Below are 27,365 nucleotides of genomic sequence, written 5' to 3'. Positions count from 1 at the left end.
GTGGCACTGGCGGCACTGGGGCTGACGGATGGCACTGGGGCTGACGGATGGCACAGGCGCTGGCAGGTGGCACTGGCACTGGCAGGTGGCACTGGCATGTGGCACTGGCGGCACTGGGGCTGACGGCAGTGGGGCTGACGGATGGCACTGGCGCTGGCAGGTGGCGCTGGCAGGTGGCGCTGGCAGGTGGCACTGGCGGCACTGGGGCTGACGGCACTGGAGCTGACGGCACTGGGGCGGATGGCACTGGCGCTGGCGGGTGGCGCTGGCGGGTGGCACTGGCGCTGGCGGGTGGCACTGGCGCTGGCGGGTGGCACTGGCGCTGGCGAGTGGCACTGGCGCTGGCAGGTGGCACTGGCACTGGCACTACTGGCAGATGGCACTACTGGCAGATGGCACTACTGGCACTGGGGCTGGCAGATGGCACTGGGGCTGACAGATGGCACTGGCACTGGGGCTGACAGATGGCACTGGGGCTGACAGATGGCACTGGGGCTGACAGTTTGCACTGGGGCTGACAGTTTGCACTGGGGCTGACAGATTTTAGTCAAGGTAAAAATATGTCACTCACAGATCCTCTCTCTCCTCACACGCTGTCTCTGTGTGAGGAGGGAGAGACACGGCAATGGGAGATGATCTCATATGTTTACATTTGAGATCATCTCCCATTGGCAGCTGCGATCGCGCTGCGAACGGCTGCTTTGATTGGCCGTTCATGGCGATCTATGTTTGCCTGTCTCCGGGAGACACGGCGAGTACAAAACTTCCGCGATGCGCGCCCCCGGCGGCGCGCATTGCGGAAGTAAACACAAGGACGTCCAGGGACGACCGCTCGAAGGAACCCGCCTGCTCTACGGCCGTCATTCGGCTATAGGGCGGGCGGGAGGTGGTTAAACTTGCAGTTTGCCTTGGCAGCCAATATGCACAGATGTTAAAGATGCAATGATTGATACGAATACTCGCAAGGGAGAAGAGCTGGAAAATTGTCTCCAACGTAACATTATTATGCCAAAATTAAATATACGCTGCTCTGGAATGGCTATGCACTGAATAATTTGTATCTTAATCTATAGTTATAGATCCACAAGAATATAATAATGTGCATAAAATAGTAAACATACAACTGGTGTAAAGTGCAAGTGCAAAATATAGCAAAACAAATAATGTGCACAAAATCTGTAAACACACAACTAAATATAAAGTGCACAAGTGCCAATAAAACTCAGTGAGGTTATATGGACCCCTTAGAGTTACAAGGTGCCATGCACAATAACACACCAGGAAATAAAATATCAATAATAATAATATTAGATGAAAAAAGTGCTAAATGCATACATATGTGATAGCAAACATGTATAAATAAAAGACTTATAGAAAAAAAGGTGCAAGCGCATAAACCATACAAGTGTCTCCATATTATTAGAAAAAAATGTTCTTTGTGGCAGCCTGTCTTGGGCTGTGATAAGAAGCACAAAATGTTGATTGATGTGAGACTAGATGCAGGTGACGTGATCTCCAGTGATCATACTATTGACATGCTTGTTACATCCAACTGTGGCTCTGAATTATGCATAGGTGAAATCCGGGAAACCCTTATGGTAATAAGCTCACCTCAGAGTGTGTGACCAGCTTTTACACTGAGTCAAAACACGCATATGAACCACTATAGGGTTCGCAGCTGTTACACTGGATCAGTACTATCCTCAATGCAATGATCTCAGAGGCGCAAGGAAAAAGACTAATAGTGCAACACCGTTTTTCAAAATTTAATAGACAAGTTAAAAAACATTCCCCCGCTGGGGTACTCACATGTATAAGGTGCGTCAGTGCACCGTACTTCATAAGGCTCAATGGAATACTGTAAACAGTATAGGTATAGTTTGTATCTCCTCTAGGCAGGTGTACTGTCTCTCACTCCATCCAGCTGAGGAAGACATGCCACACCCTGAGTATTGACACGCATAGGGGAGGGGCCAGAGTTCCTTCAGGGTGCTTGTGCCGATGACGTCGGTGGCGTATATAGTAAATATCTCCCAAATGGTGCAAATTTAGGAGAAATTTACAGTACCTACAGGTAAGCCATATTAACCACTTAACAACCGCCCATTGCCGATTAACGGCATCAGGGCGGTTGTTTAACTCTAAGAGGCCGTTAATTAACGGCCTCCTAGAATTCTGCTCTACGCGCGCCCCCTGGGGCGCGCACACGAGAGCATCCGTGACCGCTGGGTCCAGTGGACCCGGCGCATCACGAATCACGGTAAACGGCCGCTCATCGCGGCCGTTTACCACGTGATCGCTCCGTCAAATGACGGAGTGATCACTTGTAAACAAGCCGGCGTCATGTTATGACGCCGGTTCCTCCCTCCCCCTCTCTGTACCGATCGGTACAGCGGAGGGGGAAGAGATCGGTGTCAGCAGCGATGTGGGCTGCATCTGCAGTGCCCACATCGCTGCTCACCGAAAATTAACCCCTCAAATCCCTGCAAATACTCTGCATTACTCTGCAATTCCCTGCAAATACTCTGCATTACTCTGCAATTCCCTGCAAATACTCTGCATTACTCTGCAATTCCCTGCAAATACTCTGCATTACTCTGCAATTCCCTGCAAATACTCTGCATTACTCTGCAATTCCCTGCAAATACTCTGCATTACTCTGCAATTCCCTGCAAATACTCTGCATTACTCTGCAATTCCCTGCAAATACTCTGCAATTCCCTGCAAATACTCTGCAATGCCCTGCAACACTCTGCATTGCCCTGCAACACTCTGCAATGCCCTGCAACACTCTGCAATGCCCTGCAACACTCCGCAATGCCCTGCAACACTCCGCAATGCCCTGCAACACTCCGCAACGCTCTGCAATACCCTGCAACACTCTGCAACACCCGCCAATACCCTGCAACACTCTGCAATGCTCTGCAACCCCCGCCGATACCCTGCAACACTCTGCAATGCTCTGCAACCCCCGCCGATACCCTGCAACACTCTGCAATGCTCTGCAACCCCCGCCGATACCCTGCAACACTCTGCAATGCTCTGCAACCCCCGCCGATACCCTGCAACACTCTGCAATGCTCTGCAACCCCCTCCGATACCCTGCAACACTCTGCAATGCTCTGCAACACCCGCCAATACCCTGCAACACTCTGCAATGCTCTGCAACACCCGCCAATACCCTGCAATGCTCTGCAACGCAGTACTCTGCAACACCATGCTCTGAGATACCCAGCCATAGTCGGTGATACCCTGCAATACCCAGCCATAGACATCTCCCGCCGCCCTCCGCCCTCTGGTGCTTCTACCGAATCGCTAATACGATCAAAGCCAGAATCTTTTTTTTTTTCAGGCTTCCCAGCTTAGAGGTGAGATGTGGGTCTTATTGACCCCACATCTCACTGTAAAGAGGACCTGTCATGCCATATTCCTATTACAAGGGATGTTTACATTCCTTGTAATAGGAATAAAAGTGATCAAAAAAATTATTTTTGGGGAAAAAAATGTCAAACTAAAATAAATAAAGTAAAATGAACAATAAAAAAAAAATGTTTTTTTTAAAGCGCCCCTGTCCCCATGTGCTCGCATGCAGAAGCGAACGCATGCGTAAGTCCCGCCCACATATGAAAACGGTGTTCAAACCACACATGTGAGGTATCGCTGCGAACGTTAGAGCGAGAGAAATAATTCTAGCCCTAGACCTCCTCTGTAACTCAAAACATATAACCAGTAAAAAAAATGTAAATCGTCGCCTATGGGGATTTTTAAGTAGCGACGTTTGCCGCCATTCCACGAGCGTGTGCAATTTTGAAGAGTGACATATTAGGTATCTATTTACTCAGCGTAACTTCATCTTTCACATTATGCAAAAATTGGGCTAACTTTACTGTGTTTTTTTTTTTTTTAAGCACAAAACAGTTTTTTTTCCAAAAAAAAGCATTCGAAAAATTACTGCGCAAATACCGTGCGAGATAAAAAGTTGCAAAGACCACCATTGTATTCTCCAGGGTGTTTGCTAAAAAAACATATATAATGTTTTGGAGTTCTATGTAATTTTCTAGCAAATAAATGATGATTTTTACATGTAGGAGAGAAATGTCAGAATTGTCCTGGGTGCTCCAGAACGCCTGATGGCGCTCCCTGCATGTTGGGCCTCTGTATGTGGCCACGCTGTGTAAAAGTCTCACACATGTGGTATCACCATACTCGGGAGTAATAGCAGAATGTGTTTTGGGGTGTAATTTGTGGTATGCATATGCTGTGTGTGAGAAATAACCTGATAATATGACCATTTTGTGAAAAAAAAAAAAAAAGTAAAAAGAATCTTGATTTTGCAAAGAATTGTGGGAAAAAATGACAACTTCAAAAAACTCATCATGCCTCTTACTAAATACCTTGGAATGTCTTCTTTCCAAAAAGGGGTCATTTGGGGGGTATTTGTACTTTTCTGGCATGTTAGGGTCTCAAGAATTGAAATAGGCCGTCAGTCCTTCAGGTGTGATCAATTTTCAGATATTGGCACCATAGCTTGTGGACTCTATAACTTTCACAAAGACCAAATAATATCCACCAATTTGTACTTATTTTTACCAAAGATATGTAGTAGTATATATTTTGGCCAAAATTTATGAAGAAAAAATTTCTAATCTGCTAAATTTTCTAACAGAAACAAAGAAAAATTCGTTTTTTTACAGAATTTTCGGTATTTTTTCTTTTATAGCACAAAAAAAAAAAAACCCAGCAGTGATTAAATACCACCAAAAGAAAGCTCTATTTGTGTGAAAAAAAGGACAAAAATTTCATATAGGTCCAGTGTTGCATGACTGAGTAATTGTCATTCAAAATGCGAGAGCACCGAAAGCTGAAAATTGGTCTGGTTATTAAGGGTGTTTAAGTGCCCAGTGGTCAAGTGGTTAAGAAAAAAATGGAAGACTTTACTTTAAGCACGACGGGGGTGGTGGGAGGCGTGTTTTCCTGTTGTGTGTTTTTTTTTTTTTTTCTTCCTCTTTTCATACAGGCTGCATACCTACTTTGTATAATTGGGATTTACCTGTCTTTTTTTTTTTATGCAGCTATGGGGGGAAATCCAGATAGTTATAGCATGGACTCTCTCCATCTTCTCCCCGCAGGCAGTTTTTTCCATTTTTTTTTTTTTTCTGTTTTTTCCATTTTTTTTTTTTGGTAAAGTTATTACTTACTAGGGGGCATTGGCATGTTCATGTCCACTGGCTATTGAGTTGGCCCAACAGTTGCAGCTATAACAGCTTCAACTCTTCTGGGAAGGCTGTCCACAACATTTAGGAGTGTGTCTATGGGAGTGTTTGACCATTCTTCGGAAGCGATTTTGTGAGGTCAAGCACCGATGTGGATGATAAGGTCTGGCTCGCAGTATCCACTCAAATTCATCCCAAAGGCATTCTATCGGGTTGAGGTCAGGACTCTGTGCAGGCCAGTCAAGTTCCTCCACCCCAAACTCACTCATCCATGTCTTGTGGACCTTGTTTGTGCACTGGTGCACAGTCATGTTGAAACAGGAAGGGGCCATCTCCAAACTGTTCCCACAAAGTTGAGAGCATGAAATTGTCCAAAATGTCTTGGTATTCTGATGCCTTAAGAGTTCCCTTCACTGGAACTAAGGGGCCAAGCCCAACCCCTTAAAAACAACCCAACACCATAATCCCCTCTCCACCAAATGATTTGGACCAGTGCACATAGAAAGGTCCATAAAGGCATGGGTGAGCGAGTTCTGGAACAATGGTCAAACATTCCCATAGATATACTCCTAAACCTTCTGGTCAGTCTTCCCAGAAGAGTTTAAGCTGTTATAGCTGCAAAGGGTGGGCCAACGCATTATTGAACCCTACTGACTAAGACTGGGATGCCATTAAAATTCATGTGCATGTTCAGTAAGGGAAAAAAGTATTTGATCCCCTGCTGATTTTTTATGTTTGCCCACTGAAAAAATAGGATCAATCTATAACTGTAATGTAGGTTCATTTTAACAGTTAGAGACAAAATAACAAAAATATCCAGAAAAACGCATTTAAAAAAAGTTATAAATTGATTTGCATTTTAATGAATGAAATAAGTATTTGATCCCCTATCAATTAGCAAGAGATCTGGCTCCCAGGTGTCTTCTATACAGGTAAGGAGGTGAGATTAAAGGGAGTCCTCCTAATCTCAGCTTGATACCAGTATAAAAGACACCTGTACACAGAAGCAAGTAGTCAGATTCCAATCTCTCCACCATGGCCAAGACCAAAGAGCTATCTAAGGATGTCAGGCACAAAATTGTAGACCTACACAAGGCTGGAATGGGCTACAAGACCATTGCCAAGCAGTTGGTGAGAGAATAACAGTTTGTGTGAATATTTGCAAATGGGAGAAACACAAAATAACTGTCAATCTCCCTTAGTCTTGGGGCTCCATGCAAGATCTCACCTCATGGAGTTTCAGTGCTCATGAGAGGTGATTAATCAACCCAGAACTATACGGGAGAATCTTGTCAATGATCTCAAGGCAGCTGGGACCATAGTCACCAAGAAAACAATTGATAACACACTTCACTGTGAAGGACTCCTTCTCAAGGTTCCCCTGCTCAAGAAAGCAAAAATCAAATGTACAGGCCCATCTGAAGTTTCCTATTAAACATCTGAATGATTCAGAGGGGAACTGGGTGAAAGTTTTGTGGTCAGATGAGACCAAAATCAAGCTCTTTAGCATCAACTCAATTCGCTGTGTTTTGAGGAAGAGGAATGCTGTCTATGACCCCAACACCATCCCCACCATCAAACATGGAGGTGAAAACATTATGCAGCTTCTCCTCATTAAAGGGACGATGAACAGGTCCATGTACCGTCAAGTCTTGGATGAGAACCTCCTTCCCTCAGCCAGGGCATTGAACATGGGTTGTGGATGGGTATTCCAGCATGACAGTGACCCAAAACACACAGCCAAGGCAACAATGGAGTGACTCAAGAAGAAGCACATTAAGGTCCTGGAGTGGCCTAGCCAGTCTTCAGACCTTAATCCCATATGTGGAGGGAGCTTAAAGTTCGAGTTAGCAAACATCAGCCTCGTAGCCTTAAAAGAGAATTATGAGAATCTGTTTTTTCTCATAATCATACTTGCCTACAGGGATGCAGGTTTGGGCCAATGCTGCATCTGTCCCCCAGCGTCTCTGCACGAGCCTTCGAACATCGCTGATGGTTTGGTTCTCTCGGCTGCCCGAGCAAAGAGCTGCTGCTCTGCTCTTTCACGCTCACTGAAGCACTGGGCTGTGGAGGGGTGGGGAGCAACCACCTCAGTGGCTAGCTGGGAGGCTGAGGCAGCTATCAGTCCAAGCACCTGGCGAATCCAGACTTCATTGTCGTGATGACGCAGTGCCTGGACTGATTCCATTGACGTCTGCAGAGAGCGGACTTCAGACCGCTCTTTGCTTAAAATGGATCACAGGAGGGCAAAATGAAAAGCACTTCCGTGACCCATAGGAGAAGCCCAGGTAAACGAGCTCAGGCTGGACTTCTCCTTTTAACCACTTGCTTACTGGGCACTTAAACCCCCCTCAGTCCCAGACCAATTTTCAGCTTTCAGCGCTGATGCACTTTGAATGACAATTGCGTGGTCATACAACACTGTACCCAAATGAAATTTTTATCATTTTTTTCCCACAAATAGAGCTTTCTTTTGGTGGTATTTAGTTACAGCTCGGAGTTTTATTTTTTGCTAAACAAACAAAAAAAGATGCAAAAAAATAAAAATAAAAAATCATGTTTTAATAGTTTGTTATACAATTTTGCAAACGGGTCATTTTTCTCCTTCATTGAAGTGCGCTGATTAGGCGGCACTGATGGCTGCATTGGTGGGCACTGATGGGCTGCATTGGTGGGCACTGATGGGCTGCATTGGTGGGCACTGATGGGCTGCATTGGTGGGCACTGATAGGCTGCATTGGTGGGCACTGATAGGCTGCACTGGTGGGCACTGATAGGCATAGTTAAGGCGGCACTAATAGGCACAGATAAGGCGGCACCGATCGGCACAGATAAGGCGGCACTGATGGGCAAAGATGGGCACAGATAAGGTGGCACGGATAAGTGGCACGGATGGGCACTGATAGGTACCACTGATAGATGGGACTGATGGGCACTGATAGGTGGCACTGATAGGTGGCTCTGATAGGTGGCACTGCTGGGCACTGATGGGCGGCACTGCTGGGCACTGATGGGCGGCACTGCTGGGCACTGATGGGCGGCACTGGGGTGCAGCACCTTTGCGGCAGATTGTGGGCACTGTGGGTGGCACTGTTGGTGGCACTGCTGGATGGCATTGTGGGTGGCGCTGGGGGCACTATGGGCACTGCTGGGTGGCACTGATGGGGGGCACTTACTTTCATTCAGGATGGCACTGCGGTGGGCAGGTGGGCACTGGCAGGGGGCAGGTGGTCAGCTGTATTGCTGGCCGTGATCGGGACTGATGTCCCGATCACGGCCGCCGGTGATCGGCTTTTTTTTTCTCTCCTCGCGCTGTCAGCGCGAGGAGGAATAATAGCCGATTACCGGCTCCGTTCTGTCACATGATCAGCTGTCATTGGCTGACAGCTGATCACATGATAAGGGGTCGGGATCGACCCCTTACACGGATCGGTGATCAGGCGAGTCTCATGGACTCGCCGATCACAGAGCGCGCCGCGCGCGCCCCTCAGGGGGCGCGCAGGCCGCTCGTAACCGGGACGACGTCAATAGACGTAGTCCTGGAAATGTAGGTCCGCGCTAATGCCGTCATTTGGCAATAGCGCGGATCTCAAGTGGTTAATGACTTGCAGAGGAGTGGGACAAAATCCCTCCTGAGATGTGTGCAAACCTGGTGGCAAACCACAAGAAACGTCTGACCTCTGTGATTATCTACAAGGGTTTTGCCACAAAGTAATAAGTCCCGTTTTGCGAAGGGGTCAAATACGTATTTCGCTCATTAGAATGCGACTCAATTAATATATTTTTTTATTATAGTGTATGTTTACATGGTTTGTGTACATGGATGTATACGTAGAGGGTTCTTTACTGTAAGAGCAGCAAGGATGTGAAATTCCCTTCCACAGGTAGCGGTCTCAGCGGGGAGAGTCAAATATGTGTCCGATATGTGCGCCGCAATATCGCAGTCACGATAAAAATCGCAGATCGCCGCCATTACTAGTAAAAAAATAAAAAAATAAAAATGCTATAAATCTATCCCCTATTTTGTAGACGCTATAACTTTTGCGTAAACCAATATACGCTTATTGCCCTTTTTTTTTGTTTTTTTACCAAAAACATGTAGAAGAATATGTATGGGCCTAAACTGAGGAAAACATTTGTTTAAAAAAAATAAAAAATAATGGATATTTATTATAGTAAAAAATATTGTGTTTTTTTCAAACTTGTCCCTTTTGTTTTGTTTATAGAGCAAGAAATAAAAACCGCAAAGGTGATCAAATACCACCAAAAGAAAGCTTTAATTGTGGGGAAAAAATGATAAAAAATTTGAGTACAGCATTTCACGATTGCGCAATTGTCATTCAAAATGTGACAGCGCTGAAAACTGGCTTGGGCAGGAAGGGGGTGTTCGTGCCTGGTAGGCAAATTAAAGTTAAAGTGTCAGCCTATTTTTGACACCCTGACAAATTTAAAACCTGATCTTTATTATTATTATTATAATACAGGATTTATATAGCGCCAATAGTTTGCGCTGCGCTTTACATTACAATATGAGGGCAGACACTACAGTTACAATACAATTCAATACAGTAACATCAGAAGTCCCTGCTAGTTCGAGCTTAAAATCTAGTCTTGTTAGTTTGCAGGAGACGCACACCACTTTAGAAACAGTTTGATAACTGGAACACCGGGGGGTGTAAACAAGGTGTATCATTCTACCTATTCGTCGTATGCTAGAGGTGGATCTACTCTGGTATACAATGTTGGCCACTTTTCCTGCGAACGGGCAGAAATAGACAAAGATGGGAGATATGTCTTCTTGCTTTTCTAACTGCATGATAGGTGCTTTTTGTGATTGCAAATGTGTATATTCTCTTCATCTCCAGAAGGTTTATCCCCTTTCATGACCAGGCCATTTTTTTGCGATTGTGCACTGCATTACTTTAACTGACAATTACGCAGTCGAGCAACCCTGTAAGCAAATGAAATTGATGTCCTTTTTCCAAAATGACTTTCAGGACAGCTACAGATCATGGCTCCTCCTCCATCAGTGCTTTAAACGAAAGCCCCCACGCAGCCTCCTCAGTTTTTTTGTGTTTCTGGGAGGAACACCTCCAGTGGGAGCCATGATCTCTCAGGCTGGTCCTGGGAGAGAGTGGGTTCTCACCTTTTTTTTCTGTTGGTCTTGTGGCTGGTCCTCCCATCTGCCTCCTAGCTTGGACGGTGTCATGGGCTCTCTCTCCCCCTTCAGTGCTCGGGGAGAGCCAGTACGTCCATTTGTCTTTTCTCCTGTTTTTCTTTAACCTTCGGCCATGTCCTTTGGGAAAGGGGCAGGACTTCCAGACGGCGAGTGGTGTAATTTCCAGCTGCTGGAACACGGGGAGAGAGGAGGGCCACCTGGCGCCTTATTTCCGGCTCCGCGCAGCAGCGTTTTTTGAATCCCGGGACCGGCGGTGAAACAGATACCACGCGTCTGCTGAGCTAGAGATGGAGAGCGATGCAGACAAGGGGGCAAGCCAAGGCGCCAGCAAGGTGAAGGTTGGAGCTATGTCTCTTGATTGTCTGGATCCTTTTGCTCCAATTGGGGGGGGGGGGGAGTGATCACCCTTCCACAGGACACCTCTCAGGATTCTGTCTCTTTGGCCTTAGACTAATATGATTCGGAGGAAGGAGAGAATGATTTGGAAGCCGCCTCGAAGTATAAGTTATCATTAGAAGAAGTGGGAGGATTCCTTAAGGTAATCTATGCGACCTTAGGAATTGAGGAAGAAAAGAAAGAACTCTCTCTGCATGATTGTATGTATGCGGGGCTAGGGGATTCCAGAAGTCGCACCTTCCCGGTCCATTCTCTGATTTTGGATATGATCAAGAAGGAATGGTTACAGCCCAAAAATAAGCCATTTTTTTCTAGGGCACACAAGAGAAAGTTCCCTTTTGGAGACAGTCCTGAGTTTATTTGGAACAAGGTCCCTAAGTTAGATTTTGCCTTTTCTCAAGTCTCAAAGTCGACGGACTTGGCATTTGAGGACATGGGCACTTTGAAAGAGTCAATGGACAAAAAGATGGACCTCCTTCTAAAGAGAGCCTGGCAGTCGATAATGATTAGTTTGAAACCGGCCATGGCCACAACCTGTGTGGCAAGGAATCTAGACCATTGGGTTAACCAATTGAAAGCACACATTACAGCTGATTCCCCAGAGCAGGAGATATTAGACTCCTTTTCTACTCTATCAGCGGCAATTGCGTATATTGCAGATGCCTCAGCTGAGTCTGTCCACATGACAGCCAGATCACCCTCCCTGTCTAATTCAGTAAGTAGGGCCTTGTGGCTGAAAACTTGGCCAGGGGATGTGGCGTCAAAAAATAGGCTTTGTAGTATACCCTTTGTGGGGGATCTTTTGTTCGGCTCGGAGTTAGAGTCTATTCTTGACCGGACGGTGGACAAAGATACGTTGTTTCTGGTAAAGAAGAAAGGTTCATATATATTTTTTTGGGCCCCAAAAGGGCAACCGGAAGATAGGTCGCAGAACAAGAGGAAGCCCTGGGCTGCACAGAAACCCAAGGGTAGGGATGGAGTGCTCCTCAATCCTCCTGCGTCTGCCACCAAACCACAATGACTCACCCCTCAAGGTGGGAGGGAGGCTCCAAAAGTTCCTCCCTCAGTGGAGAGCCATTACTCAAAATTTGTTTATTTTGAGAATGATTTCCCAGGGTTACGTGATAGAATTCATGCAGGACCCTCCGCAAAGGCTCTTGGTCACAAACATCCCAAGGGATCCTGTCAAGGCTTTCGCTATGAAGTCCCTCATTCAGGATCTGATGTATCAGAAAGTCATTGGAACTGGGTCAGGGGTTCTATGCACACGTGTTCCTGGTCCGGAAACCTTTGGGAAGGTTCTGACTCATTTAAACCTCAAAGTACTGAACAAATCTGTGCAGTACAAGAGGTTTCGGATGGATTCCATCTTTTCCGTAAGGAACCTCCTGAATCAGGGATGCTATAGGGCATCCATAGATTTGCAGGATGCTTATCTCCATGTTCCGATTTCCATCAGGTCACAGAGATATCTGAGATTGGCACTAAGGGAAGGGAGCAAGGCAGTACATCTACAGTTCAGAGCTTTCCCATTCGGCCTATCTTCGTCCCCAAGGGTGTTCACCAAGATTATGGCCGAAGCGTTAGCGCCCCTACGTCTAGAGGGAATCTCAGTGATTCCTTGGGCGACCTGCTATTTGTTGCCCAGTACAGTGTTGGCCTGCAAAAAGACCTGGACAGAGCCTGCACCCACCTAAAAGAGTTAGGTTGGATTATAAATCACCAAAAATCAAATTTGGTCCCTGCTCAGGAAGTGATTTTCCTGGGGTTCCGTATCCGCTCTCTGGATCAGAGGATTTTCCTGCCAGAGGAGAAGCAGGAGAAGTTGATACAATTAGTGTCTCAACTGCAATCCAATCAGACCCTGTCTATCAGGAAGATTATATCGGTGTTAGTAATCTTAACTTCTTCCATACCGGCAGTCCAGTGGGCAAAGCACCTGAAGGCAGTAGAAAGGGTGGTATTTACTTTTGCAAATTTTGTCCAGGGAAGACCTGTTCAGGTCCTGTCGGACAATGCCACGGCTGTGGCTTACATAAACAGACAAGGGGGAACCAGAAGCAGGGCACTACAGGACCCTGCAAAGGGTATTCTGGCTTGGGCAGAGCAGCACACTCTATCCTTGTTAGCGGTCCACCTGAAGGGAACTCTAAACGAAATAGCAGGTTTCCTCAGCAGGAACCAGATTTTAGAGGCAGAGTAGCAGTTGAATCCGGAGGTCTTCAGGTTGATCGTAAAAAGATGGGGACAGCCAAAAGTAGATCTCTTTGCCACCCAGGTCCCTCTCTTCTCCCTGAACAGGCACGAGCAGTCGCTGGGAGTGGATGCTTTGGCGCACAAGTGGAGTTTTCACCTATGTTATGCTTTTCCCCCTTTCAGTTGATACCTCGGGTCATAAGCAAGATCAGGAGAGAAGATAAAATAATTCTGATCACTCCATTTTGGCCCAAAAGTCCGTGGTTCTCGTCCTGTCTACAGATGCAACTAAAACCATATTGGCATCTTCCTCTAAGGCGGGATCTCCTCCTGCGGGGCCCTCTGGTTCATCAAGATCTAGCAAAGCTAAGACTCACGGATTGGTTTCTGAGGAGCAGCTCTTGAAGGGAAAGGCTTTCTCAGACAAGTTGGTGGCTACACTGATTTCCAGTAGAAAAAAAGGTCACAAGGGCAATATAGTTTAAATATTGGAAAATATTCAACTCCTGGTGCGCAACGTCTGCAAGATCACCAAGACAGATTGCTTCAGTGTTGGAGTTTCTGCAAGAAGGGGCGGACAATGACCCAGCGATCAGCACCCTCAAGGTTCAAGTGGCTGTGCTGGGGGTTTTCTTGGAGAGAGCTATTGCCTCTGACCCTTTTAGTGACCAGATTTTTCAAAGCACTCTCTCGGTCTAGTGCAGTCGTGACTAAAAATTGCCCAATGTGGGACTTGACTACTGTTCTACAGGCCCTGACCAGGGATCCCCTTGAATCTATTAATTTGGCCTCCCTGAAATTGATTACATTAAAAACTGTTTTTTTTTTAGTAGCCATTACATCAGCTCTCAGGGTCAGTGAGTTGCAGGCCTTGTCAATCAGGGAGCCATTCTTTTCAGTTTTTCCAGACAGTATATTAGACAGTATAGTCCTAAAAACTGATCCTAATTTTTTGCCCAAGGTTGCGTCGGTTCAGAACCGATCTCAGGAAATAATTCTTACCACATTCTGCTCTAATCTGTCGGGTAAGAACGAAGAAGAATTCCATACCTTGGATGTTAAGAGGGCAGTCCTAAGTTATTTGGAAGCCACAAACTTTAGACGTGCGATGCACTATTTATTTTATTTTCAGGCACTAAAAAGGGAAAGCAAGCTTCCAGAGGAACCATAGCAAGATGGTTAAGGATGGCTATTGCGGAAGCCTATTCCTTTGCAGGCCAGAGGAGTCCAGTGATTATCCAGGCTCATTCCACAAGGGCTACAGCTGTGAGTTGGGCAGAGAAAGCTGGCGCCACCCCCGAACACAGGCAGCTACCTGGTCAAGTCTGACGACATTTGTCCGCCATTACAGATTAGATCTCATGACGGCTGGGGATCAAGCTTTTGGAAGGAAAGTCTTACAGGCTGTTGTCCCCGCCCTGAATGGAGTAAGTCTTGGTAATCCTCTCGGGTGGCTGTCCTGAAAGTCGTTTTGGAAAAATTCAAGTTAGACTTATCGGTAACTTGTTTTCCAATAGACTTATCGGTAACTTGTTTTCCAATAGACTTTTAGGACAGCAATAACCCGCCCTGTTTTTTGTTTTTGCTGTAATACTATGATCTAACTGTCACTTATGTGTTGCAGCGGGGGTCAGAAAGTCTCTACAAACAACTGAGGAGGCTGCATGCAGGCTTTCCTTTAAAGCTCTGATGGAGGAGGTATTTCCTTTTGGGAGGTGGAACCATGATCTTTCTGGGTGGCTGTCCTGAACGTCTATTGGAAAACAAGTTACTGGTAAGTCTAATGCCACGTACACACAATCAGACTATCCGGACAAACGCCGTAAAGTCCGCCGGACTGTCCGAACGAGCAGACCTGCCCACACACGTTTATCCGCCGTACTTTTGAAATGAACGGACTTGCCCACACACACGGAGGAAAAACCGTTCATTTTGAGCACGGCTCCAGGTAACAGGGACTGGCGAAGGAAGCGTCGCTGGCCCCGTCACCTGGTATGGAGTTAAAGGGGAAGCCCTACGCCGAAAAAAACAGCGTGGGGGTCCCCCCCCCCCAGGTCCATATCAGACCCTTATCCGAGCACGCAACCCAGCCGGTCAGGAAAGGGGGTGGGGTTTGAGCGAGCGCCCCCCTCCTGAGCCGTACCAGGCCACGTTCCCTCAACATGGGAGGGTACATTGGGGATGGGGGGGCCGCGCCGCCCCACCACTCCAAAGCACCTTGTCCCCATGTTGATGAGGACAAGGGCCTCTTCCCGACAACCCTGGCCGTTGGTTGTCGGGGTCTGCGGGCGGGAGGCTTATCGGAATCCGTGAGTCCCCTTTAATAAGGGGGCCCCCGTATCCCGGCCCCCCACCCTATGTGAATGAGTATGGGGACAATGTACCCCTACCCATTCACCTGTGAAAAAAAAAAAACAACACACAAGGGTTAAAATGGTTTATTGCACAGCTCCCGGGGTCTTCTTCCGTCTTTGGGGGTCTTCTCGCCGGACGACTCGCTATCTTCTGCTCTTATGCTAGTTTACAAGTGGAGGAGCCCGGCTTTCTTCTTCACCGCCCTCTTCTTCTGACTTCGGGGGTATTGTCCCCCTCTTCGGTTCTTCTTGCCGGGCCTCCGCACCTTCTTCTAGCTCTTTTACAAGCAGTGGCCTGGTCTTCTGTTGCCGCCGCCTTCTGTTCTTCTCTTCTTCTCCTCTTCTTGAGCTGCTGCCTCGTCGCTGTCTCTGGCCACAGTGACAGGCATGCGGCGTGTGGCGACTTATATAGGGACATCGCCGGATGATGTCCCCGCCCATTATGATGTCACAGTCCCAGCATCCTCTGGGACTGTGACATCATAATGGGCGGGGACATCATCCGGCGATGTCCCTATATAAGACGCCGCGTGCCTGTCATTGTGGCCAGAGACAGCGACGAGGCAACAGCTCAAGAACAGAAGAACAGAAGGCGGCAACAGAAGACCGGGCCCCCACTTGTAAAAGAGCTAGAAGAAGGCGCGGAGGCCCGGCAAGAAGAGCCGAAGAGGGGGACAAGACCCCCAAAGTCGTAAGAAGAGGGCGGCGGCGAAGAAGAAAGCCGGGCTCTTCCGCTAGTAAAAGAGCTAGCAAAAGAGCAGAAGATAGCGGAGGAGTCCGGCGAGAAGACCGCCGAAGATGGAAGAAGACCCAAGGAGCTGTGCAATAAACTATTTTAACCCTTGTGTGTTGTGTTTTTTTTACATTTTTTTCACAGGCGACTTGAGTCAGCCTGACTTTTCCACGGGATTGTTTGATCGTGTGTACGCGGCATTACTTGAATTTTTTCCCCACAGAGCCTTCTTTTGGTGATATTTTATGATCACGGGTCATTTTAAAACCTCTCCTGAACAATTTAACTTGACAGTAATCAACGTTTAAAAATTTCAGTTTTGCTGCGTTTACGTGCCAGGCTTAGATGTGTTTGCATTTGGAAGTGTTTTTAGTAAAAAAAAAAAAGAAAAACGCCTGTAAAAGAAATGCGCCTGTAAAACTTTGTGTTAAAAAAAAAAAAAAAAAGCTTTTTCACTTTCTTTCCACATTTTCCAACAACTTGTGGAAAAAAATGAACCGTTCAAAAGATTGCCTCATAGATTATATGTTTGGTTGTTTGCTTTACAAAATTGGGTAACTTTTTGGGCGTTTCCATTGTCCTGGGGCTCCAGGGCCTTCAAAAATGTAAGAGGTAGTCAAGAAATGAAAGTGTTTGTTAACCCAAGAATTAAAGATCCTGTCCCCTTTAAAGCATGTTATACAACACACAGTGGTTGGGCTGTGTTATTTGGATCCCTGTATCACCTGAAATACCTGGCTGATCCTGCCTGGCTATACCCTCCCCTCTGCAAACAAACCATGATCATCATGTCTGCTGAGCCCTGACATCGTCCGTTTTGCGCGATTCTGTTAGCTGGAGTCTCTGTCTCCTGTGTCCTTCTACCACCTCCCCTCTCTGCCTGTCTCTGCTTTCATTTCAGCCCAATAAATGCTCCCATTCTCTCTGCACCATTATAATTGCTATGTAATGTAAAACAAAAACTGCACAATTGTACCTGTATGAGCCCTGCTCTGGCTGCTCAACTGATTGTCGGCGGCTCAGCGCTCGCTCTCTCCTCTCCCCCTCCTATCCGGCTGATGTCTGCAGGAGGGCTCGGCCCCTCCCACTGCAGCTGTGAACTAAGAGAGGAGAGGAATCGGCTGAGCGCCTGGACCGGAGCACATACAGGTACAATCGTGCTTTTTTTTTTTTTTTTTTTTTTTTACAGAACACGGACAGTTATTATAATAGTGCAGAGAGGATGGGATCATTTAATAAAAGTGGGTTAACAACCATTTTAAATGTGTAATTTATGTCCCTAGCATGCCTGATGGTGCTCCCTGTATGTTAGGTCTCTGTATGTGGCCAAGCAGTGTAAAAGTCTCACACATGTGGTATAGTAGCAGAATCAATTTTGGGGTGTAATTTGTGGTGACTTTCTCACCAAAAATAATTCAAGTGCTGGTAAAAAATGCATTATGGCGATGAATACAGAGTGTAAAAAAAAAAAAAAACACCTTTCACTTTTTTTTTTCTAGTCTTAAAAGAAGCACAGATGTTATGTTTGGAGGGAAGCAGGTCATTGTGTGTGGCTATGGGGAGGTAAGTAACTTTAAGCTTATACTAGAACACAGCAAAACCATTAGTATTTAAAAAAAGTAGTTATAAGCTAGTAGTGCACCGAAATGAAAATTCCAGTGCTGAATCTGAAACCGAAAATTGAGGATGCACTTGACTGAAAACCGAAACGGACAGTCATTAAACAAAAAATCAAAATGTAATTAATGTGTCTGGCGTTTTTGCATTAATGTTAGTGGGATGCGATTTTGCATTGAAGTCATTAGGGTGCGTTTTTTCATTGAAGGCAATGGGACACAATTTTGGATTGAAGTCAGTGGGACACAAAATGCCTTTATCTGCACTATTTTTTTCTCTGTAACCCTATTTTCAGCTAATGATTTTTCACGGTCTGATTATATTGGATACATTCCAAGTAAAAGCTGTTATATGCAGATGCATTGGCTAAACTCTGTAGCACTAAACCTTTGTTTTTACAGGATCACCTGGGTATTTCTTTAGGCATTGGCGTTTTTGGTTTGGAGGGAAGGGTTACAAAAAAAAATAAAAAAATCATAAATGGTAAACTATGAAAAAAAATATGTATGCCCTTAAAATAAAAACAATATTAAAAAAATAATAAACAAAGCTACCCCCTTTGTTTTATTTTCCCTGTGCCACATTCTCCTCACTGTTAGGATTATTCTTTTGTGATCAGTCAAACTCCAGATGTATTGAAAAGCAGACAATTTATTTCAGATGTGTCACACAAAAGGATGATGCTTACAAACGAAAAGATGCAGTAAGAATCACACAGAGAGATGTACAGCCCCCCTAATACTTACAATAATACAGCTATAACGCTTCTATTGGCTGAGGAAACACTGATAGGTTCCTGGTACAAAATGGTACATACTTTATTGGTTAATCAGTTTGTTCTACCATATATGGCAAAGCTTGTCAGACAAAGACAAAAAAGAAGTTAATTTAAACATGTGCTTATAAGCCATCTTAAAAATCAGTCTCGGGGTTTTTCTTTTTTTTTATAGTCACACAATAAATATTTAAATCTTTTCTAACATTCCCTCCTCTTGTGTGACTATTTTATCTCAACACATTTCGATGATAGTCCCTTTGTTATACACTTTCGGACTGTATGTCATTAATTTGAGCTTCAATATCCACATACGTCTACTCAGAGGTAGGAAGGGCTTGATACGTTGTTCTTGAGACTGCAGTTTCAACCAGTTTTTGTGAAAGTACTTGAATACAGGGAATGCAGCAGCATATGTAAGTGACCAAAATGGCCAAAGCGACTGAGATCAAACGTGATGTGATAAGTCCAGTCCACTTACCAAACCATCCTTCAAGCCAGTTTGTGAATGGATCATTAATATCTGAGTTTTCCGTTCATTCATTTGATAGAGCAGTCAGTCCTTCCAGAGCTCTGGTCACTATCCCTCCAGGAACTGTATTGTTAGGGATAAAGGTGCAACACATGCTACCAAACATTTTGCATACCCCTCCTCTTTCAACTAAGACCATTAAGGCCATTCGGTTCTGCCATGCCATTAGAGATGTGGGGGCCAATTGTTCTGCTAGGCCCTTCACAGCGTCCCTAGTATAGTTTACAAATTGTTGTTGGTTATAGTGTATATAGTTAATCCAGTCAACATTTTTATTTATAGTCACCCACCAGAGAAGAGACTCAAACCCAGCTGTCACCTGATTCCTTGGCTTAAACTCCACCGGCACCCCACGCTCATCTGTGTAGGTCCGAGAGTCAAATGACCCATAAGGAGAGGTGTGCCTTTGATACTGTCTGTGACTCTTGTCCACTGGTGTTCTAACAGGATCCTCAGGGGCATAGCCAGCTTAACCATAGCGCAATTCCCTCTGGCATTGGCTGGTATCCTAGCTCGCAGTTTCTTATCCCCACACATCCACCAGACATCAGCTCTCTGAATGCCATTTTCAACCCAGTCACCATTGGCCGTGTTAATCCTTTCCCTACAGTAGTCATTGGGTAGTGACCCAAGATCAATCCTGTTACGGTTCCCTGGGAGTGCAAAACAAGTAAAGTTGCCCACATATTAAGTAACTGCCGGAGGTATCTGAGGTCTCTGTACTGGGGGAAACAACAAACACAACATGTGACATGTGGAATTTGTTTCAGGTTTATAGCTCTTATTATACAACCGCAGCATACATTTTAAACCTTCTGGATCTGTATTGTGATCTAGAGGAAATGGGACCGTTGCTAAATGTGGTCTGGCTCTGGCACAAACTAAACAGTTTTCCTTTTTCTTTTCATACATCTGGGGACACAGAGCCATAGTAGTTACTATGTGGGTTAATAGGCCACCAATAGGTGATGGACACTTGCACGCCCTAAGACCAGAAGTGCACTCCCTATATAACCCCTCCCATTACCGGGAGTACCTCCGTTTTTTCTCCAGTGTCTAAGGTGTTGGTCACGAGTAAAGATGTGCTGTGCTGAGCTCCACTGGAGCAATCTTTGCTGGGGCTAGACATGCTGACCGGATCCATTCAAAGTCTCCTTTAATGTCCCTAAGGAATGGTACCCAGACCTCGTGTCCAAAGAAACGAGGTTCTCTTTTTAGTGAGCTGGACCCTGGTATCCAGTACTTTTTGGTAGTAAGGCCATAAAGTTTTTACTGGCAGGGTGCTGTTGCAGGTCCAGGGTTGTGGGTAATCTCTAGGTTCCCCTGTTCCTGAAGGTTTCAGAGCCCACTGTGAAGGGTGAGGATTGGATTTATCTCAGATAACCCTTCGGCGGGAAGGTAAGTGGAGTTTTCTAAGAAATATCTTTGGATGTTCTTATGGATTTCTCCTTTAAGTATAATAATGTTGTTATGCCTATGTGTCACCACTGTGCCATCACATCCTCATTCTCCTCTGGCCAAAGCAAGCAGATCCTCCGGTAAGAAAGGGGGGACTGGTCGCTCCTCCTGCGCCTCCCCATGTTGATATTACCCCCTTCAGGGGAATTGTATGTCGAAGGCATTCTTTAAAAAAAAAAAAAACCTGCCGCCATGTCAGCTATTCGCTGGGCGCCTAGAGTTCGCCGCTCACGGGGAAAACTCTTTCTTTTGAAAGCAGGGGGGCCTGTAATCAGCACGAGGGGGAGAGGCTAATGGCGTCAGATACCGGCTGCACATGGAGGACATTTTTAAAAGAAGCACTGTGTGTGTGTGTGGCTGCTGCTGGCTGTGGAGGGACACATGAGCAGAGGTGGCTTACTTCAGATTTGGTGACGCAGGCTTTTCCCTTTGACACATTATTACTTTTCCAGGGTAGGCATCAATAGCAGCTTTATAGCGCTGGACTATAACCTAGCAGTGTACATTCTTTTTGGTAGTGCCTCTGCTTTGTGCTTCAGGCTATGTGTGGAAGAGGAACCAGAAACTCCTCTAAGGGTTCTAAGGGATCAATGGTTTCACAACAAACTATATCCTTTTCCAAAAGAATGTCATCCTCCTCTGAGAGTGATGCGGTCAGTCAGATTGAGACTTCAGGGGAGACTGTTGTTACAACTTCAGTCCCTGTATATATCACACAAGAGGTTTTTCTCTTCTACCATTTCTAATTTGGAAAAGAAGATTGATGTTATGATCACCCTCCATAGTGGGTCTAAACGTAGCAGCTCCCTATCTAGTGCTCAGGACCCTCTTATTGAGGTGCAAGGGGCAGGGGATCAGGATGATCTTCCAAGAGATTTGGAAGATACTAATATATCCTCTTCCGACGATCCTAGTATAGAGGGAGTAGCATCACAAGACAGGTTGCTTGTACACACTCTTACTAAATTGGTTCCTTCAACCTTTTTGCTGCCTTCAGCGCAGGCTCTTGATGAACCCACCTCTGGTTTGGGATCAATAAAACCTCCCCCATCTGGGGATACCTTTCCTATTCATTCATGGCTAAAAAAGCTTATGTATTCTGAATGGGAACATCCAGATAAACAGTATTATCCTCCAAAAAAATGTTCCACACTATATGGAGGAGGATTTTTTTTATAAGAAATGGGGGGTTCCAGCAATTGATGCTGCAGTCGCCTCAGTGAACAAGAGTCTCACATGTGTGGTGGATAATGCGCTGATGTTAAAGGATCCAACAGATAAAAAGTTGGAATTTCTTTCTAAAAGCAATATGTCTTTAGCAAGTTCAGTAGCGCACCCGGGTCTTGCTGCAATTGGTGTATCTCAGTCCATTAAGCAACAGTTTGTGGAGATACTTAAGATCCTGCCTGATCAACAAGCCCAGCAATGGGCTGGCGTATCAGACGCACTGTTTCACAGTAGATGCTATGAAAGATTCCATCATCCAAGCCTTACGGCTTATGCTAGGACTAGTGCATTCTCGCAGAGTTCTGTGGCTGAAAAACTGGTCAGCTGAAGCACCGTGTAAGAAACTCTTGGCCAGTTTCCCCTTTCATTGTGAACGGCTATTTGGGAACGACCTGGATAAATACATCCAAAAGATCTCTAATGGGAAAAGCTCTCTTTTACCAGTAAAGCATTTTAAACATTTCTCATTTAAGCGTGCCTCCTCACCTGTGCCAGGGGCATCAGCCTCTAGGCAGTCTCTACGGCCTCCACCGTCAGGTTCAAGGGGAAGACCCCAAGGACAGCACCAGGGTCAAAAGAGTTCTTGGGGCAGAAAGCCCGCAAAACAGAATACTAAAGTCTCCTTATGAACGGGCGCCCCCGCTCGCTATTTGTGGGGGAAAGGCTCCTGCAATTTTCAAAGATCTGGCAGGAACAATGTCAAGACAGATGGGTGGCTTCCTCAATTTCTCTAGGTTACAATCTAGAGTTCCGAGAGTTTCCGTCTCCTCGTTTTCTAAGATCAAATGTTTCCAGGGATCCCAGAAAAAAAGAAGTCTCTCTTTCTATCTCTGGATCATCCCAGCTGGTGATATCAGAGGTTCCCTTGGCGGAACAGGGCACAGGTTTTTATTCAAAAATTTTCATGGTTCCAAAACCAAACGGAGAGGTAAGACCCATTCTAGATCTCAAGGATCTGAATCGGCACTTAAATATCCGGTCCGAATGGAATCAATCCGATCGGTTGTTTCCATCTTGCAAGGTTTTTGGCATTGATCGATATCAAGGATGCATATCTCCCCGTGCCAATATTTCCCACTCACCAGAAATTTCTAAGCTTCAAGATAGTAAATCATAATTTTCAGTTTATGGCCCTGCCATTCTGTCTAGCCACCGCACCGCGGGTATTCTAAAAAAAATTCTGGCACCTCCTTTAGCCAGATTAAGGGCTCAGAGCATAACGGTCCTAGCCTATTTAGACAATCTACTTTTTAGTAGATCATTCAGTCTCTGGTCTAAATCAAATTTTAATCACAGCTGTAAACTACCTGAAATCTCTGTGTGGGGTACTCAACCTAGAAAATCCCCCCCCCCCCCCGCCATGCTGCAGACGCAGCTCGCGTGCAGAGCAAAGAGGTTGGCTGGATCAGGTTTGGTGACACAGGCATTTCCCTTTGACACATTGTACTGTAAAGTGGCTTGGATTAATAGCGGCTATTGTGCTGTACTATAGCTAGCAAGTTTACATTCTTTTGCTGGTATTGCCCCTGCTTTGTGCTTTTAAGCTATGAGTGGCAAAAGGACCAAGAACTCCTCTAAGGGTTCCAAGGGGTCAATGGTTACACAACAAACTAAATCCATTTCCAAAAGAATGTCATCCTCCTCTGAGAGTGTTGCGGCCGGTCAGATTGAGCTGTCAGGGGAAACTGTGCTTGCAGTCGCACAAGACGCTTCAGCCCCTGAGTATGTTACATGAGAGGTTTTGTCTTCTACCATTGCTAATTTGGAAAAGAAGGTTGATGCTATTTTATCTCTCCATATAGTGTTCTAGACCCTCCTTTTGGAGGTTCAAAACGCTGGGGATCAGGTAGATCTTCCCATGGATTTGGAAGATACTGGTTTATCCTCTTCTGAGGATCCTAATATAGAAGGAGTAACATCACAAGACGGGTTGCTTGTGCGCTCTCTTACTAAATTGGTTCGTTCAACTTTTTTTCTGCCTGCAGCGCAGGCTCTTGATGATTCCATCTCTAAGTTGGGATCATTAAAACCTCCTCCGTCTGGGGATGCCTTTCCTATTCATGCATGGCTAAGGAAGCTTATGTATGCTGAATGGGAACATCCAGATAAACAATATTATCCCCCTAAGAGATTCTCCACACTTTATCCTATGAAAGAAGATTTCTATAAGAAATGGGGGGTTTCAGCTGTTGATGCTGCGATTGCCTCAGTGAATAAATATCTCACATGTCCGTTTGGTAATGCGCTTATGTTAAAGGATCCAGCAGATAAAAAGTTGTAACTTCTTTCTAAAAAAACATATGGCTTTAGCAAGTTCAGTAGCGCAGCCGGTACTTATCTCAATTGGGAGTATCCCAGTCCATTAAGGAACAGTTTGAGGAGATGCTGATGAACAGGCCCAACATTGCACTGATTTATCAGACACACTGTGTTTCACAGTAGACGCTATGAGAGATGCTGTCATTCAAATCTCACGGCTTATGCTTGGGCTAGTGCATTCTCGCAGAATTTTTTGGCTGAAAAGTTGGTCAGCCGAAGCGCCGTGTAAAAAGCTCTTAGCCAGTTTCCCTTTTCATGGTGGATGGCTATTTGGAGATGATTTGGATAAATGCCTACAAAAGATCTCTAATGACAAAAGCTCTCTTTTACCATTAAAAACGAAATTCAGACATTTATCCTTTTAAGCGGGCTTCTTCAGTATCAGGGGTATCAGCCTCTAGGCAGTCTCGATGGCCTCAACCATCAGGTTCAAGGGGAAAACCCCAAGGGCAGCACCAAGGTCAGAAGAGATCTTGGGGCAGAAAGCCCACAAAACAGAGTGCTAAAGCCTCCTTATGAAGGGGCACCCCCACTCGCTTGAGTGGGGGGAAGGCTCCTGCAATTCTAAAGGATCTGGCAGGAAGAATGTCGAGACAGATGGCTGGCTTCTTCCGTTTCTCTAGGTTACAAACTAGAGTTCCAAGTTTTTCCATCTCCTCGGTTTCTAAGGTCAAATGTTCCCAAGGATCCAGAGAAGAAGGCTCTCCTAGCACTGGATCATCTATTATCCAAGTCAGTGATATCAGAAGTTCCCTTAGAGGAACAAGGCACAGGTTTTTATTCAAACCTCTTTACGGTTCCAAAGCCAAACGGAGAAGTAAGACCTATTCTAGATTTCAAAGATCTGAATTGGCACTTGAGCATCTGATCTTTTCGCATAGAGTTAATCTGGTCAGTTGTTTCCACCCTCCAAGGAGGGGAATTTTTGGCTTCTATAGATAGCAAAGATGCATATCTCCACGTGCCAATATTTCCCGCTTAACAGAAATTTCTGTGCTTCAAAAAAGAAATTCATCATTTTCAGTTTGTGGACCTGGCATTCGGTCTAGCCACAGCTCCACGGTGTTGTCAAAAATTCTGACGCCTCTTTTAGCCAGATTAAGGGCTCAGGGCATAACAATCCTAGCCTACTTAGACAATCTGCTTTTAATAGATCATCCAGTTTCAGGGCTAAACCACAGTCTGGTCACAATGGTAAACTACCTGGAATCTCTAAGCTGGATTCTCAACATAGAAAAGTCCTCCTTAAAACCATCAAGGAGATTACTGTACCTGGCTCTGGTCATAGATACCATATAGAAAAAGGTATCTCTACCCCAGAAAAGAATCAGTTCCATTGTAGAGCTAATTCAACTCTTCAAGGCAAAGAAAAATCCTTCCATTCGATTGTGGATGAAACTACTGTGAAAAATGGTGGCCTCCTTCGAGGCCGTCCCTTACGTGCAGTTTCATTCAAGTATGCTACAAAACGCAATCCTGTCGGCCTGGAACAAGATGATTCAGGCCTTTAGATTTTCCAATTCGCCTGGCTCCCGACGTGCGTCAGAGCCTAAATTGGTGGTTGATATCCAGCAACCTTCAAAAGCAAAAATTGTTTCTACTAGTCTCTTGGAAAGTGGTGATAATGGATGCCAGTCTCCTAGGCTGGGGAGCAGTCCTGGAAGAGGATTCTATCCAGGGGAAGTGGTCCAAGTTGGAAAGGACCTTTCCTATCAACATTTTGGAGATTCGGGCAGTTCATCTGGCTCTACAGTCCTGGACAGTCAGACTGAGGAACTGTCCTGTCAGGATTCAGTTTTGACAATGCCACAGCTGTGGCTTACAGCAATCACCAGGGGGCACGAGGAGTCGTGCAGCCCAAAAAGAGGTGAATCATGTTCTGTCTTGGGCAAAACACAACGTCCCTTGCCAATCTGCAGTTTTCATTCCAGGGATAGAGAATTGGCAGGCGGACTACTTGAGTCGCCAACAATTATTTCCGGGAAAATGGTCTCTTCACCCCGACATCTTCCAAGCAATATGTCAGAGTTTGGGGACTCCGGACGTGGACCTGTTCGTCCAGATTCAACAACAAGGTCGACAACTTTGTGCCGAAAACAAAGGATCAGCTAGCTTGCGGAACAGACGCATTAGTCTTCCCATGGGATCAGGTTTTTATGATCTATGCATTTCCTCCAGTTCTGCTTCTTCCGCGTCTTCTTTGCAGGACCAAGCAAGAACAAAAGGAGGTGATTCTGGTGGCCCAGAAGATCTTGGTTTGTTGATCATAAAGATGGCAGTAGGAGTCCCTTGGACTCTGCCATTACGGCCAGACCTTCTCGCGCAAGGTCCGATATTCCATCCTACCTTACAGTCACTAAATTTAGCGGTCATTCCTGTCATTCAGCTGTGCAGGAGATTTTTAGGGGAAGTGGTGGCCTACTTCAAGGCCGTCCCTTATGCACAGTTTTACTCAAACGGCTTCAAGACACCATCCGGTCGGTCTAGAATAAAAAAGTCAGGCCTGGTTTGTTTCCAATACGCTTGGCTACCGACATAGAGCCTAAATTGGTGGTTGTTATCCAGCAAAAGGGAAAATCTTTATCCTGGAAGGTGTTAACAACGGATGCTGGCCTTCTAGGCTGGGGAGCAGCCCTGGAAGAAGATTCTGTCCAGGGGAGAGATGGTCCAGGTTAGAACCTTGTCTATCAACTTTTTGGAAGATTCAGACAGTGCGTCTGGCCCTAGAATCTGGGGCGGTCAGACTACGGGACTGTCCTGTCAGGATTCAGTCTGACAAAGCCACGGTAGTGGCTTACATCAATCACCAGGGGGGCACGAGAGGTGTGCAACCCGAAAATAGGTAAATAATGTTCTAGCTTGGGGAGAACACAACATTCCTTGCCTATCGGCAATTTTTATTTTAGGAATAGAGAATTGGCAGACGGACTACTTGAGTCGCCAACAATTATTTCCGGGAGAATGATCTCTTCAACCCGACATCTTCCTAATGATATGTCGGAGATGGGGGATTTCCGGATATGGACCTATTCGCGTCCAGATTCATCAACAAAGTCGACAACTTTGTGTCGAGAACAAGGGATCCGCTAGCAGGCGGAACAGACACATTAGTCTTCCCATGGGATCAGTTTTCACTGATCTATGTGTTTCCTCCAGTTCTGTTACTTTCACGCCTTCTCCGCAGGATTAAGCAGGAACGAAAGGAGGTGATTCTGGCGGCCCCAGTGGGTCCCAGAAGATCTTGATTTACCAAGATGATAAAGATGGCAGTAGGAGCCATTATAGCCAGACCTTCTCGCACAAGGTCCGGTATTTCATCCTACCTTACAGTCGAAAAATTTAACAGGTTTGTTTGTTGAATCCCAC

At 45.7% G+C, this 27,365-nt stretch overlaps 1 protein-coding gene across 1 annotated transcript in view; it reads left to right on the top strand.

The window, feature by feature from the left end:
* LOC143984135 (S-adenosylhomocysteine hydrolase-like protein 1) overlaps positions 1 to 27,365 on the top strand; it is a 521,010-nt gene that overhangs the window by 205,170 nt on the left and 288,475 nt on the right. The window contains exon 6 of the mRNA XM_077484446.1: positions 17,571 to 17,634. Coding sequence (XP_077340572.1) covers positions 17,571 to 17,634 — 64 coding nt within the window. The remainder of the gene's footprint in view (positions 1 to 17,570; positions 17,635 to 27,365) is intronic.

Source organism: Lithobates pipiens, unplaced genomic scaffold (genome assembly GCF_037356315.1).
Source record: "Lithobates pipiens isolate NorthernLeopardFrog02 unplaced genomic scaffold, aLitPip1_a1.2 Scaffold_16, whole genome shotgun sequence".
NCBI lineage: Eukaryota > Metazoa > Chordata > Amphibia > Anura > Ranidae > Lithobates > Lithobates pipiens.
This window is presented reverse-complemented; position numbering and strand designations above follow the sequence as displayed.